The sequence below is a fragment of the Brassica napus genome, chromosome A9 (genome assembly GCF_020379485.1).
Source record: "Brassica napus cultivar Da-Ae chromosome A9, Da-Ae, whole genome shotgun sequence".
In the NCBI taxonomy this organism is placed as follows: Eukaryota; Viridiplantae; Streptophyta; class Magnoliopsida; order Brassicales; family Brassicaceae; genus Brassica; species Brassica napus.
In genome coordinates this window covers 29,404,346-29,419,524 of record NC_063442.1, presented here as the reverse complement: position 1 = coordinate 29,419,524, position 15,179 = coordinate 29,404,346, and the positions used below count along the sequence as shown (strand labels likewise).

At 29.3% G+C, this 15,179-nt stretch overlaps 1 protein-coding gene across 3 annotated transcripts; it reads right to left on the bottom strand.

Annotated features, from left to right (window-relative positions):
• Window positions 1-10,031: 10,031 nt before the first annotated feature.
• LOC106367340 (very-long-chain 3-oxoacyl-CoA reductase-like protein At1g24470) lies at window positions 10,032-13,606 on the bottom strand. 3 transcript variants are annotated; one of them, XM_013807095.3, is made up of 5 exons: window positions 13,397-13,584; window positions 13,115-13,320; window positions 12,344-12,629; window positions 10,493-10,562; window positions 10,032-10,428 (listed from the first exon to the last, which is right to left on the bottom strand). In XM_013807095.3, the coding sequence occupies exons 2-5, from the start codon at window positions 13,290-13,292 to the stop codon at window positions 10,189-10,191; spliced, it is 774 nt and encodes a 257-aa protein (XP_013662549.1). In that variant the 5' UTR covers window positions 13,293-13,320; window positions 13,397-13,584; the 3' UTR covers window positions 10,032-10,188. The 3 variants fall into 3 exon arrangements, with proteins under 3 accessions (XP_013662549.1, XP_022548363.1, XP_013662548.1); XM_022692642.2 differs by having other exon boundaries at window positions 13,410-13,530; XM_013807094.3 differs by having other exon boundaries at window positions 13,115-13,606.
• Between the last annotated feature and the right edge of the window lie 1,573 nt (window positions 13,607-15,179).

Here is a 15,179-nt window from a genome sequence, read left to right as displayed (position 1 = left end):
GGTTTGATTTTCTCTACCAAGCCACGATCTTCGGTGTCGATTTTATTGTTCTTTTTCTATGGCTGTTCGTGGTGAGTCATGGATCTATTACGGTGAAGACGTCGACTGGAGTCTTTTTTATCGTGTATGGTGAGAATTATTCTCAGAATTATTCACAGGCTCAAGATCTCTACAACGAGATCTATGGACCTCCAATTTACGAATATCAAGTTGAAGAAGGAGGCAACGAAGATCTTGTTCTAAACAATATTGATGAAGTCGGTCTTCACGTGGTGGAGCAACTTGAGCAAACAAAGGATGTTCCCATCATTAAAGCTGATGAGGTGGATTACACTAAAGATCAAGCTTTTAGATACATGGATGAGTATGAGAAGCTGTAGGTGGATTTTGCATGGGACAATGATATTGTGCAGAGACATGTATTTACGTCTTGCTATATTATTATGGAGTGTTCGTATCCAACAATTATTCATGGCACGTCTGATACATCATTATGCACTAGTCGACATTGATGAAGTATGTCAAAACTGCTTATTTGCGTGTGAAGAATTTTGTCATTGGATGGTTAGAAAAAAATTAATTGAAGATCACGGTTAAGATTCAAGGACGAATCTTCTCCAACCCGGAGAGAATGATGCAGAGAGCATCTCATTCAGATTGGGTTTACGTTTCTTAGAAGTCTTGATAAACATGAGTTTTGGGTTTTATTCATTATTTATTTATTTAGATAAATATAAGTATGGATTCCAATTCTTATTAGGATTTTGTGTTTACAATACTATATAATGTCGATGCCTTGTGTTTGTGAGGTCACGACTTATTTTGATTAATTATTAAGAGCTTTTCAACTATAAACCCCTTGTTTTCGGATAGAGCTAGACTCTCAACGATCTCAAGAAGGCAATATCTCCTAAGTATTCTCTGAATCAATAGATTATATTTGCGTTATCCGTAGCTTCCGCTACATCAGAAAGGCTAGGCTACAACATCACCCACTAATTTAATGCTTAGCCTTAGGCAGTAATGTTGTGTCAGAGAGTAAAACAAGCATCTCCAAAAGGCAAATCTGTCATAAAACATAATGAAAGTCTCATCACTTTTTAACATATGAAACGGTAAAACTATGTCAACAAAACTATATTCAACACTAGTGGTTTCACGTCTTTTAAATCAGCGTGTCTTCTCTCTCTCGAATGAAACAAAACTAGTTTTGATTATTTTATTTTGATTCTCTTGTAAGATTGATTAGCTTCGATACCAGTGCCCAGTACACAGGAGAAGTCTTTGATAAACAACCTTTCTGTAACTAAAACTTATATTCTCGAGTTTTTCTTAGCTCCTCCTACAACTAGTTTGTTGACAATTTTTTGTCTTTCCTGTTTTTTTCATTGTGTACTCCTAAAATAGAAGAATATGTTTGTTTGCCCCTGCTTCTCCTAGTAGCCTAGTACTAAGGGAACTGCTCAAAATGTCCGAGAGATACTTGTGCATTATCATCATCGCAAGTTCCTCAGAAACTGCTAATGCGGTGATGCCCTAATCCCTGTTCAGCATCCACTTTCTTCCGGTAATTAAATGCTGGTCGCTTTTCTCTTCTATTTTTTTCTGATGAGATTTCAAATTTATTGATAAAAGAATTACATTACCAAAAAAATCTAGGCTATAGAAAGAATGGAAAGATATGAAAGAGAGAAAAATGAACATGTACAAATATCTACCTAGTTTTTAATCCGAAGCCATCTTTGTAAGCTTATTTCAGAGATACAATCATGTTTTTCACTCTATTTTGTTTTTCATTGTGTGATTTCTTGAGTCTTAAATATGTTCTTATTTGTTATTGTCTTTGGATTTTGGCTTCTTTCAGAAAAGAAGAGTTGGTTGAGATGAAGAGTGAGATTGCAAGTAAACAAGACTAAATGCTCAAAGTAATAGCTGATGGGCTCGTAAGAGAACACGTGATAAGCAGGACCAGGGTCAACAAGAAAGGGATGAACATGATCTTCCAGAATCAATAAGGCAGTGACTTAACTGAGAGACCAAATTCTCTAACATTTTCATAGTTTGTGATTTACAAGAACTGGTTGCAGAAACTTAGGCTCCAAGTACCAACAATGGATTGAGCTATTTGGAACGAGCAGATTATATAATGTGATACGGTTTGAGTGCAGTTTTTATGAGGAAAAATGCATATTGCATAACAATTATGGTTCATCTAAAATAAGCAGTTTAAAACAATACATGAAAGGTAATATGTGTAATAAGCACTACATGATACATATAATATATTTATATTTACAAATTATAAAAAATCAATGACACTTATATTATTTTGATAAGTATTCTATATAATTTGTAAGAATATCTAAAAAAATTTCCAGAAATGTATATAATATTGTGAAGAACAAAGTTAACGATTTGTAGAACATGTTTGGATAAACTGAAAAGATGCAAAATAAAGTTTAAATGTTAACAAAGTTGATTATTGTTAGAAAAAAATAAGCATGCAATATAATATTTTTAATAGTTTGAAATTTTCAGATTATATATCCAAACTTTTTTATTTAAATAAATAAAGGGAAATTGCATCCCATAACCAAACAAAAAACTCAAATTAGCTAAGTAACCAAAAATCCTCTTATCTCTCTTCCTTTCCCTTCCTATCCCCCTCTCTAAAAATCTAATTTTGGTTTTTTTTTGGTTATTTCACAAATTCTCCCTAAAATAAATGTGTTGTAAATTTGTAATTAAAGATGTTAGTTCACACAATTTTCTTAATTACTTTTTTCGGTTAAAAAAATTATAATTATAAAGAACCACATTAACATCTTCCAGAACTGTGTATCAAGAAAGGCATGAACTTGCAAGCTCCACATCATATAATTGGCTGCGGATGGCTTGGTTACATTGGACATGTTGACGTTAAGGAGTGTTTGAGAAGAGGTGTCAACTGTTTCTGCAGAGGTGGTGAACATGGTTAAGAGAAAAGAGATGTGCTTATGTGAAAGACATAAGAGAAGATCAGCTAGAGAGAGATGATAAAAAAAATTAGGGTTTGACGGCTTGCTTTGATACCATGTAAATATGATAACTCTCGTATTCATTCAGTAATAGTACGTTGTACGTACCTAAGGTATTTATACAACCGAGAACTAGGTTAACGAGACCTAATGGTGTTTTTATATACAGGAGGATGGGATATGATAAGAATGATATGAGGTGATATTTATATTATTGACAGGATACGACATATCCTTAACATCTCCTGTAGGTATGATTTACAATGAAAAGTAGCAATGAAGAATTTTTAAATTAGGATTCTTCAAACCATGAGAATAGTGATCACACCTGCATATTTGCTGGCTAATCTTCCACGCATGCTACACACACGTTCCCCTCTTCTATGCTGCTCAAACGAAATTCAAATCAACGTTTTAGATATTGAATTTCAAGCAGATGTTTTAAAAGGAGGGGAATGTGTACACTTTACTATAAAGTTAATTCTAGTGATTATCATATCTGTATCGGTTGTTACTTAAAACTTTATACAATCAACTGATCAAGCTAAGTTTCATAACTTATTGTTGTTTTAGATGTTCTATACATGCAAAAGAAAAATAAAATAAGTAAAATTCATCAAAAATAAATGCGGCTAATCGTTTAACGTAACATTAACACAATTTAGTTACAAATTTACAATCCAACTTTCACCAAAATGTATATGTTGGATGAACAAGAATTATATTACGCTAGGATGAGAGTTATTATGCAACTTTATAAAAACATTTATAAAATTATTTATTAAGAGAAACTTTAAAATATTTCTTAAGAATTTCAAGTGTTATTGAATTTGTACTTTAGTTATTAAAACAAACAACACTTTTCTATTTTTAATTATAAATAGGGTATTTTCAAATTGTCCCAAAACTTAACCCTATATAAAATTATATAAGTTATTAACAATTCCATTTAAAACAAGTTCTTAACAAATTTTTGTAATGTTTATTTTGGAAGTCATTTAAATTTTTGTGGATGGTATATTCATGTTTAGTTACTGCAGAACCTAATTAAGAGAGAAAAGTTATAGTAATTAAAAGGACGTACGTAACCGGAAAGATAGCTTATAAAACCTAAAATATCATAGGTCGAGCGAACTAAGACAAGCTTCTTCTACAAAGACCGATAGAGGGACAATTTGCCGAATGACTAAAATCTGAAAAGAAATTAAATGGATGGTTATGATTTTGACGTTATTGGAAAAATAACATTTAAGCTCCAATTGATCCAGTTATACCTTTTATTGGTATAAGTTAACAAATAAAAAAGAGATGACGTCGACCACTACATATCTGGCCCACATGTAAACATGTTCTTCCAACATAGAAAGCTAAAATGTTCTAATTCCATATCATTAAAATAATATATGACACCGACTCTATCTCAACTCCTACGATCTAGATACTAAAATTTATCTGAACCTCATCCCAAACTTTAAATACTAAACTTTAATTAGTAAATCCTAAAACTAAATATAAACCATAAACTCATATATAATTCTAAACCAAAAAGAATGAAACAAAATAAATAACAAAATTTATATTGGTAAAATTATGAAATGTCTATAATTTTAGAATAATGCTGACCTCAACAATATCTCCGCACCTTCTAAATATTAAATCCTAAACCTTATTCACTAAACCTTAAACCCAAATATAAATCATAAACCCAAACATAATGGAACAAAATAAATAGCATAATACATATTAGTGAAATTATATTATGATTACATGCAAGAAGATAATGATGACCTCAATCTCAACTCCCACCTTCCAAATATTAAACTCTAAACATTAATCAATAAATCTTAAACCCAAATATAAACCCACAATCACTAAATACTAAACAATGCCCCAACCCCAACACATAAATACTGAATCCTATACTTACTAAATCCTAAACTCAAATATAAACTATAATATATATTTATAATATTTTAATAAAAAGTAAAATTTAAAAATATTTTGTTTTTATATACAAGATACTAGGTGATTTTCCCGTGCTTATGCACAGATATAAATATTTTTGAAGTAAATATACTATAAAAATTGATTGATATTTACTTTTAATTTTAAATTAATTTATAATTTGTATGCATCATTTATATTTATAATATTATATTACTTTAATAATACATATGATTTTATATATGTTATATTTAATCGGTTTTGTTGTTTTTACAGTCAATTTAGTTATCATTTGCATAATTTGGATTGCATCTGTGAATTCAACTATAATAATTTTTATTCTAAATATATTAAAATTTTGAATAATTTCTTATTTGAATTTAGGTGGTTGTTGTCTTAAATATGTAAATATATTTTATGAAGATTATGTATAACTTCAAATATTTTGTGCTTAGAATAGAAAAATAAAATAAACTAAAGTGTCTGATTCTAATTTACATAAATTAATATAACGATAATATTCTGAAGTCTCATGCATATATATAAATTTTAGAAAAGAACTAAATTGTAACAGTTGTTTAATATTTTATTTTCATTTTAATATGTTTTGAGTTGTTCTATGATTTATATTTATAAGATAAATTACTATTTTTATAAAATTATATATTTTTATTGTAGTTAAATCTATGATTTTAGATATAAGTTAGATTAGTCGAATCACTCATGTTGTGAGTATATTGAGTTACTTTTATTCTTTCAAATTCAAATGATATATTTTTTATTTTTTATTATAATCAAGTCAAATCAAATCAATTTTATTTATCATTTAAACGTGCATGTATTTTCATAATATTTATCAAATTATATACTGATGTTCTTAAAACTATATTATAAAATGAAGTGATGCTCAATAGAAAGTTACATACATAAGTAGGTGATACATTTCTGGAAGCTCATGAACACATATTAATATTTACAATAATTAAAATATTCTATAAATTCTAAATAACTTTATGCCTTTGATTTATTAAATGGAAACTAAAATTTATTTCAAATAATATTAAAAATGAAATTTTAAATTTGCTTTGGTATTTTGATTATGGTTATATTAAATTCCACAAACATAAAATTTAAAAGAAAATTTAATATTAAGAAAACAAATAACTTTAATAATGATAAAATATAATATATCTATTTTGCAACTATTTGATTTTTTTTTTTTCAATATCTCTTAAAAATAAGCAGTAAACAAAATTATGACTTTATTTGAAAATAATATTATATAAATAAAATATAATTTATCGATATTGTTTTGATGTAATTGGAAACTATTATAGTCAACAAAATGTATGAAAAATAAATAAAACACTTCAATAATACTAATTATAAACTATTTCTAGTCAATTAAACATATATCAATTTATGTTTCTCAATTATTTTGTGTAATCTTCTAAGTAAATAGATAGATATATAAAAATACTTCTATTAGTTTGAATTTTTTTTGTATTGTTTAAAATTATGTTTTGAAAGAAATGTTATTTCTTTTTTCTAATATCAAGATTATCTGTGTAAATTTATTTTTAATAAAATCACATTATATACAAATTTATGTTTTTCATCTAAGAAAATATAGATATAAATAAAGTATTTTATTACTTCAAAACTATATTTTATGTTATTTAAAAATATTTTTTAAATGTAATATTACTATTTTGTGAACTTTCCTTTTTTTTTGAAAACATATTTTTATTGTATGCATATGTTTTGGAAATTTTTTAGAAGGAAACTAAATAAAATAAATAAATAATAGTATTTAATATTTTTAATTCATTAAGGGTTATCAGTGTAATCAACCATCGTGAGAGTTAACATGAGAGCAACACTTAGGAAACTGACTTCTCAAATAATATTATAGAGATAGTATGGATCCACTATAAATAGTATATAACGATGAAGATGTTGTCGATGACATTTTTTTCAATGTATGAAAGAAAAGGAAATTGGACTGCATGGTAATAGATGTTATTAAAATTATTTGTAATCTTTTCCCAACATTTGCATGAAATAAGTTTATATTACAACCAACCAATCAAATAGGCCGTGAATAGAAATGGTGTCATCAGAGCCGGCCCGGGGCCCAAGCGAAAGAAGCATGGGCTTCCGACCGCCAAATAGGATCAATATAACCGACCATAATTTTCCATAATTGGGTCTTTAGTGTAGTGGTTTAATAGCTATTGTTCATTGAATCCAAACCCGAGTTGAATCCTCCTACTTGCAACATTTTATTTTCGGCCACTTTTTCTTTTTGAGCTTCTAACCTTAAAAATTCTAGGTCTGGTTCTGGGTGTCATCGAGAAGATCTGAGAAAAACTCCATTCACGTTTCATATAATTTATTATTAAAAGTTAGCTTTAGAGTTATATGTGAATATATATTAGTTGTCCACGATTTAGTTTTGAAATGATTAATTATTTAATATAAATTATTGTCTCAACCGGATGCTTTAGAGCACCATCATTGATGGTTTCTTCACAAAGTACCTCAAGATAAATCCATAAAAGGGACTAAATTCAAGACTTTTGGGACTATCCACCTCAGCCAAAATATTCTCATCCAAAAAAATTTAGAAATAGACGTCATTTAGAAAATAATTAACTAACACACGACTTTTGATATTTTTAGAAATCTCAAATTTGTAACTGCTAATTTATTAATAGAATCATATATCTATATTGAATTATGTTCTATTTTTAATCGTTAGACTTCAAGGGTAAATAAATTATTAATTTATAATATATATAGTTTATAACTATATATTGTAGTTATAAATAAAGAGAAAACAACTGGAAAGGGTGAAAAAACTCATGTAAAATTATGTAATTAAAATGGTAAAATGGTGAGTATGATGAGGTGAATCTAAGAAAATTTGTTGTACAAATTATGGTGCTTTCTTCATCTATTATAATGATTTAAAATAAAATATATATTCACATAAATAAGTCAATATTTGTTGTTTTTTTTTGGTAAGATGTTAAGATTATCATTTTCTGAAAGGTTACACTGTTGTTTTTAAACAACTTATTACAACAAGGAAACAAAAACAACCAACAACGACTCAAGGTAAAAAAAAAGCCTTAAGGAGGTCTTATACAAGAAAGATAAAAAGAAGTAGAGAAGAGAAGAAAGAAGAAGTTGCCGGATAAGAGAGGAGACGGTCACGCATCATACGGTCGAGAGAGGCAAGGATGACTGATGAAGGTGAGGAGACAGCTGTGAACACACGAGCATTACGCTCTTTCCACAGCAGGTAGATGGCTGACTGAAAGTAGAGCTTGATGACTGGAGTAGCATGCGCATCTGCGTTGACGCGAGGTTGATTGATCCAGGCTGCAACAGAGTGTAGATCAGCCGGAGGAGAAATCCAAACTTCAGCAGCAAAAGGCTCCCATATCAAGCGAGAGAAAGAGCACTCAAAGAAGATATGATGGTGAGTCTCTATTTCCAGATTACAAAGGACGCACGTTCCTGAGACATTTAACCCCCAACGCCTCAAGCGATCCTTGGTTGGCAGTCTTCTCCGCAAAGCCAGCCATGATATAAACGCATTACGTGAAATATATTCCTTGAACCAAATAGTCTTGTGCCAATATTTGTTGTTGATAGTGTTTATATTCTTTTCTGACATTAGTATCCATATTTTTTAGTAAACTGATCCAAAGAGATTAGTTTGTGGAGCCAACCAAACGAGGATTATAGTATTTACTTTGGAAAAAGTAATAGGTTGAATGATAGATGGCGTGCGTACTTTTTCACATGGAAATCTGCACATATATTAAAATTGTAAGATTTGAATCATAGAGAAAATATAGTGTATATGACTGAAGTTGGTCTATTCCGAAACTAAAGATGGCTAAAATTCTTCTTTGTCAAAACGCATAGATGTGAATCTTATATGAATAGAGTTCTCTGTTGCTTATAGCAGTGTAATAAACTATGTGTGTAAAGGAGAAAAAATGTTATATAAGTGAAAACAAAAATTATGATTTTTTTTCTTGTGCCTATAGGCTCTTTGCAATTTGAAGAAGAAAGAACATATTGTGTGAAAATATTTGGCTCGGTCAAATTTTATCCAGTTGTTTATAAAACTGTTGTTATATGATTCATGTAATTTTTTAGTGTTGATTTAAAAGTCCAAAAAACTCATCTATACAGACTTTTTGATATTTTTTCTGTGATTTGAATTTAAAAAGAGATAAAACTTATGCATATAAAACTTGTGTAAAATGTGTCTGAATATGTTTCTCTTCTTTAATGTGTTAATCGTACTATATATAACATTATTTTAAAATTTCAAAAAGTTTATGTCACATACAAAAAACCATCAATAAAAAATATAATTCTCCATCTACAACCAGAAAAATGAAAAATTATAAACATATAAATTTAAATTAAGAAAAACTAACATTGGAAAAACAAGTAGTTAATGTAAAAAAAACCGATAAATAATATTATAAATAAAATAAATTTATAAGACAATCTGCGCGAAGCGCGGAAAAAATCTCTAGTATTAATAAAAAACAAAAAAAATTATGAAAGAAAATAGGAGAAACATGAGAATCGATTGTCACAGAAGAAACGTTGGAGTTTTGGGAAGGTACCGTCTCTCCACTTGCCACTTGATTATTGGTCCAATTTTTCTTAAAACATTAAAATTTAATTACAAAACTAAATATGCTAAAATATTGTTATAATAACTTGTAGAAACTTTGGCTGAGAGACTTAACCACTAATGTTGCTCTTAGGTATAGAAAGGAGTAGAAATGTATTATTATATAAAATACACATTATATCAATTATTTAGGGTTATTAGTCAGTCAGTAAATTATTGTTTTTTTTTTAAATCATAGAGAGCAATTTCCCCCATTGAATTTGTACTTTACTTATTAAAACAAACAACACATTTTTTATTTTTAATTATAAATAGGGTATTTTCAAATTGTCCCAAAACTTGTACCCTATATAAAATTATATATATAAGTTATTAACAATTCCATTTAAAACAAGTTCTTAAAAAAAAATTGTAATGTTTATTTTGGAAGTCATTTAAACTTTTGTTGATTTATTCATGTTTAGTTATTGCAGAACCTAAGAGAGAAAAGTTATAGTAATTAAAAGGACCCGAAAAGATAGCTTATAAAACCTAAAACATGATAGGGCCAGCGAACTAAGACAAGCTTCTTCTACGAAGACCGATAGAGAGACGCCAAGTATCAAGAAGGTTCTCCGGCAAAAGACCAGCGAGAAACCACTGAAGTGAATGAGCCCAAAATGGAGAGCATCGTGATCCAATTCCGATCTGCTCCACCGCCGCTTTTGCATATACTTCCGGCGATGGTACAAAGAAGCTTGGTTTATCTATATCTGCTACTTCTAACACCATCCTCGTTGCCACGTATAACGGCACCTGCCACATTACATGGGAAATCATAAAGTATTATAGAGAAAAGAAAAAGAAAACAAAAAGTTACCTGGCATTGGACGTGGATACCAAACTGCTTATATTCCACATGCAAAGATCTTGATAGTTTATCAACATAACTGCATGCACGTATTCGTTAATTCATGCATGTGATGGTTATGGACAATATGCATAAAATTCATAAAACAGCTGACATTTTGTTCTATCAATAAAACGATATGAATAAAATGACAATTAGTTTATACATTTTACAAAATGACAATTAGCTTTTCCTAATCACCGAAGACATTTTTAACAACTTATATATGGTCAAATGAAATGATCGCTCTATTGCTATGATGCTATCAAAGTAAAAGCGTTACTTATAGTTGTTATTTTTACAAATAACAACACTCTATCTAAGTAACTAGAACAAGGTTTTGTCGCGTGATGATTCATCATAATTACTTTAACAATCCACCTAGCTAAAAGGTCGTAAATGCACGGGTCTTACATGTGGGTGGGTTACCTATATACATCTACGTGTATAGAGTCGATTACACAATTTATTATACAACAACTAATAACTACCAAAAAATTAAATAGAAAGAACGGACCGAAACCTTAATGACTACATGCAAGTCACCGATATAGCTGTAGTTAGTAATTTGAAAAGAAACAGAACTTTGTACTACTAGTAGTTTTCAGTTTAAAATAAATAGAATTTAAGATTCCAATATAATGCATGAATTCGCGCACATACTAAGAATGAAATATACTCCCTCTGTTTTTAAAAGATGCATATTCTAGACTTTTCACATATATTAAGAAAACTCATTAAATATGCATTGTTTTTTGTAAATAACAATTTTCGATAACTTTTAGCCAATAAAAATTCAATAAACACCATTAATTTTTTTGAAACTTACAATTTTTCATAAAATCATACATTGAAAAAGTAAAAAATATATCTTTTTGAAACAAATTTTTTTTCCAGAACATGCATCTTTTAGGAACGGAGGGAGTATATTCTAATAATTATTGAATACGAACTTTGACCGTTCAACCATAATTATATCATTCATAAGTCCTATATATATATTAATCTCAATATCTAATAAATGTGATTTTTACTTGTATGGTTTTACGATCATTTGTATTTTATTAAAACAAAAAAATTAAACTATAGATCATAAAATTTCCAATATGAGACTTTTAACGATTTTTGTTATTTATAGTCCTTTTTAAAATTCAAAATATAACACATACGAAAAAATCTAATTTTTTATTATATGGTTAATGTAATTATTTAATTTATTTTAATAATATAACATTATATAATAATGAAGATATGTAAATTGTTGTCAAATTTTTTTTATTGAAATCATTAACTGTCAAATATATATTTTATTCACTTTTGGTAATTTCGTAGTTATTTAAGAAAAATAATAGTAATTGTTAATTGTTAATTAATTTCATGGTTAGTTTAAGGAGAAGTATATATAATATATGATTAGTGGACCAACATATTTTTTTAGAAATTTTAAAAAGCATTCTAATGATGACATGTCATAGTTAAAATGTTGTAATGTTTCTCTTTTAATATATATGAGATTTTAAATAACTACAAACTTATAATTGAGCTAAGTAACTAACTTTAAGTTCAGATCTTTTAGACTTTTAGTTAGAGCTAATTACAACCAAAGTTTAGTTTTCTAAATTACTACTTTATCTTGGTTAGAGATTAACTTCTGTGTTAAATGACATAAGATATCTTGTGAATCTTTTTCTTACTCCCATCTAATATTATTCTTAAGATCTCTCTAGTTTTCTTCTAATTTTGTTGGTTAGTATGCTTATATTTATAAAATGTGCATTGAACTTTAGAAGCAGTAAATAAAAGAAAAGTTAAAGTCCTAACGCTTTGGTGGCGGCGTAGATGGCATAGAGTGGATGCGAAGGGACAACAACTGCGGCGCCGGAGCTAATATTTATGATAGCTCCTCGACGGCGGTGAAGCATTGGTCCGATGAGAGATCTTGTGACCCAAGTGGTGGCTTCAAGATTAACCCTAAGGATTTTGGTCCATGTGAGTTCGTCAACCTCGTGGAAGAACATGGCTCGTGGATAAGTTATACCAACGTTGTTTATCAGAATTCCAACTTCAAGGCCTCTGATTCCCTCCTCGATTGCTTCATATCCTCTTTCTGCACATTTCTCCAATTTATCACTGCTCATAAATACAACACCCTTCATTTCTATATTACATCTGCCACCATCTTTAGTTTTGCATGCGTATCATCTTTGTAGACTGAAATAGCTTAGAAGTTTACCCGGCCCCCTAAAATAATAAATATACAAAAACTAACAAAAAAATATTTAAGAAAGCATTTGATCTTTAGTTTAATCTTGTAAATGCATGTATTAGTTAGTAACGTTATACTATAACAAATTAAAGTGGATCTTGCATTCTAGAGTAATTGTATACTATATTAACTCGGTTCATTTTGCATTTGGATTGAATAATTGTGTGTTTTCATCCTGGCTAGCTGTTGAAACAAGAATATATTTTCCAAGTTTACAGCCCTGTAGTTATGCTCACACAGAGACATATAGACGCCTAGTTCTATAGGATTGACCAAAAGTGAAGTGAAGACTGCATTGAAAAATAAGAAAGTGCATTTAGTATTACCAGAGGAGAAGTCAAAGGGAATGATCTTGATCTTGATTTGGGGAAATTCTTGTCTGAAATCATCGGAGACAGAAGCTAGCTTCGAAGGGTTTCTGCTGACTAGGACGAGGTTAAGGCCGTGTTTTGCCAGCTCGTGAGCAAAGGCTTGTCCGATCCCATCTGTGGCTCCAGTGACCATAGCCCACGAGCCATAACTCTTGAGTCGCCTGGGGTCAGTGAGGAGGAATCTCGTGATGAACCATTTCAGGAGAGGATAGAGTAATCTAAGGATAGAGAGAAAACCTATGAAGCTTACGACATGGAGATATGATGCCATGTTCTTTGCATGCTCTTCTTTCTGTTTCTTTTCTATTTTTTTCTGTTCTGGTTTTTTATTTGTTTGCTAATTTTGTGTGGTCATGAGATTTGGGCATGGAGCTAACTCACTTTTTATGTAGGAAAATTAGAGTTGTGAAAATAATAAAATAACAAATATACCCAGTTTTGTTACAAAATATACATGTATATCCAAGTTCAAAAAACAGAGTTAAAAAGTACAGTAAAAAAAAGAGTTGTAAAGATAGGGATATTTATTTTTTTATTTTTTCTTTCCTCGATCTTAATTACTTTACACAAAAATGGGTTGTAATTACCCAAGTTGTGGCTTATAGTAATATACCAAGTCAGTGTCATCATATACAATTTTTTTTTAACGCTGATTTTATTACGATCTTACAATTATGATATAGGAAAGATTACATAAACGATTCGACAACCGACAATACTACCTGCTTTATGAAGATCTACCCTAACTGCATCACCTGAGCCGTCCTATGAAGATCCACGTCTGACCAGATTTATTTGCACCATGTTGAAAATCCCTTGCAAGCCTTTCCTCTGTAGTCTGCATAATTGTTTAATAAACCGCTTTCTCCAGGACTTGAAACCTGGATTTCCTGTAATCTGCAATAAATTGCATAGTCTGGGATTCGAACCCCAAACCTGAGTGTAGAAGCCTTTAAACCTTAACCAATAGGCTACGGTGCTTCCACCATCATATACAATTTAGGATAATCTTTTTGTTACATAGAAAAGGAAATGAAACACTGAAAGAAAGTACTCAAAATTTAAGTACACAACAGGAAGAATATGATGCTATTGTGAAATTGGTAGATTGGGGTTTCACCCAAAAAGGACTTTGCATTCAATTTGTGGACAGTGCCTCATGTTAACTTCAATGAACTGGTTCTTTGGCAGATTTAGAGCATCTCCAATGTATTACTCCATTTTTTATTTCAAAATGGTGCAACACCAAAATAGAATAATGTTTTACTCCAATGTATTACTTCATTTTCTACTCCAAAAATAATATTTCTTAAAGATTTCATTTTTATTTTATTAATAATTACAAATAAAATCTTATACTTATAAAGAATTTACCAATTAACCCCAACTATTTTATGTTTACGATAAATAATTAAAATATAAATTATTTGAATTAAATATTTATTATTAAAAAGTACAAGAAATCATTAAAAAGACAACATATATGTAGGTTCAACAATGAGCATTAGAATATTTTTACCACAAATGATCAACTAATGCATTTCGTAATGAAAATGAGCTTATTTATCTTTGATATTCCTAAATCGAGCAAGAAAATTTTGAAATCAGACATTTTCATCTTCTGCAATATCGATACTCGGATGTGGAGCTTCTCTTCCAAGTTCAATTGGTGCATCGAGTTCACGCTCATCCATACAAGATCCAAATGTTCGTGCGTATATTCAAACTCAACAAATACAAATAATATCAAAGCGAAATGTTGAATCACAAGATCAACAAGCTCTTTCTTAGACTTCTCCGTTTGGGCAATATTTCACCGACCTTAGCGGATCCGGAACGGATTTTCCAGATTATTAAATTACTTATTTTATGTTATTTTTATTTTTATTATTTATTTTTTCTGTTATTTTCATTATTTATTTAAAATTATTAAATAATCCTTTGTGGAATATACTATTTTCATGTTAATGTATCATTTTAAATATTATTTAAGTAAGAAATAAAAACATTAAAGATTGAA

Excerpts from the sequence above, each read along its gene's own strand:
- LOC106367340 (XM_013807094.3), bottom strand. The coding sequence starts at position 13,430 with ATGGCATCATATCTCCATGTCGTAAGCTTCATAGGTTTTCTCTCTATC. Across the intron at positions 10,563-12,343 it reads ATCTACGCCGCCACCAAAGC|TTATGTTGATAAACTATCAA; the intron begins GTTAGGACTTTA and ends ACGTGCATGCAG. Across the intron at positions 10,429-10,492 it reads GTATCCACGTCCAATGCCAG|GTGCCGTTATACGTGGCAAC; the intron begins GTAACTTTTTGT and ends GTAATGTGGCAG.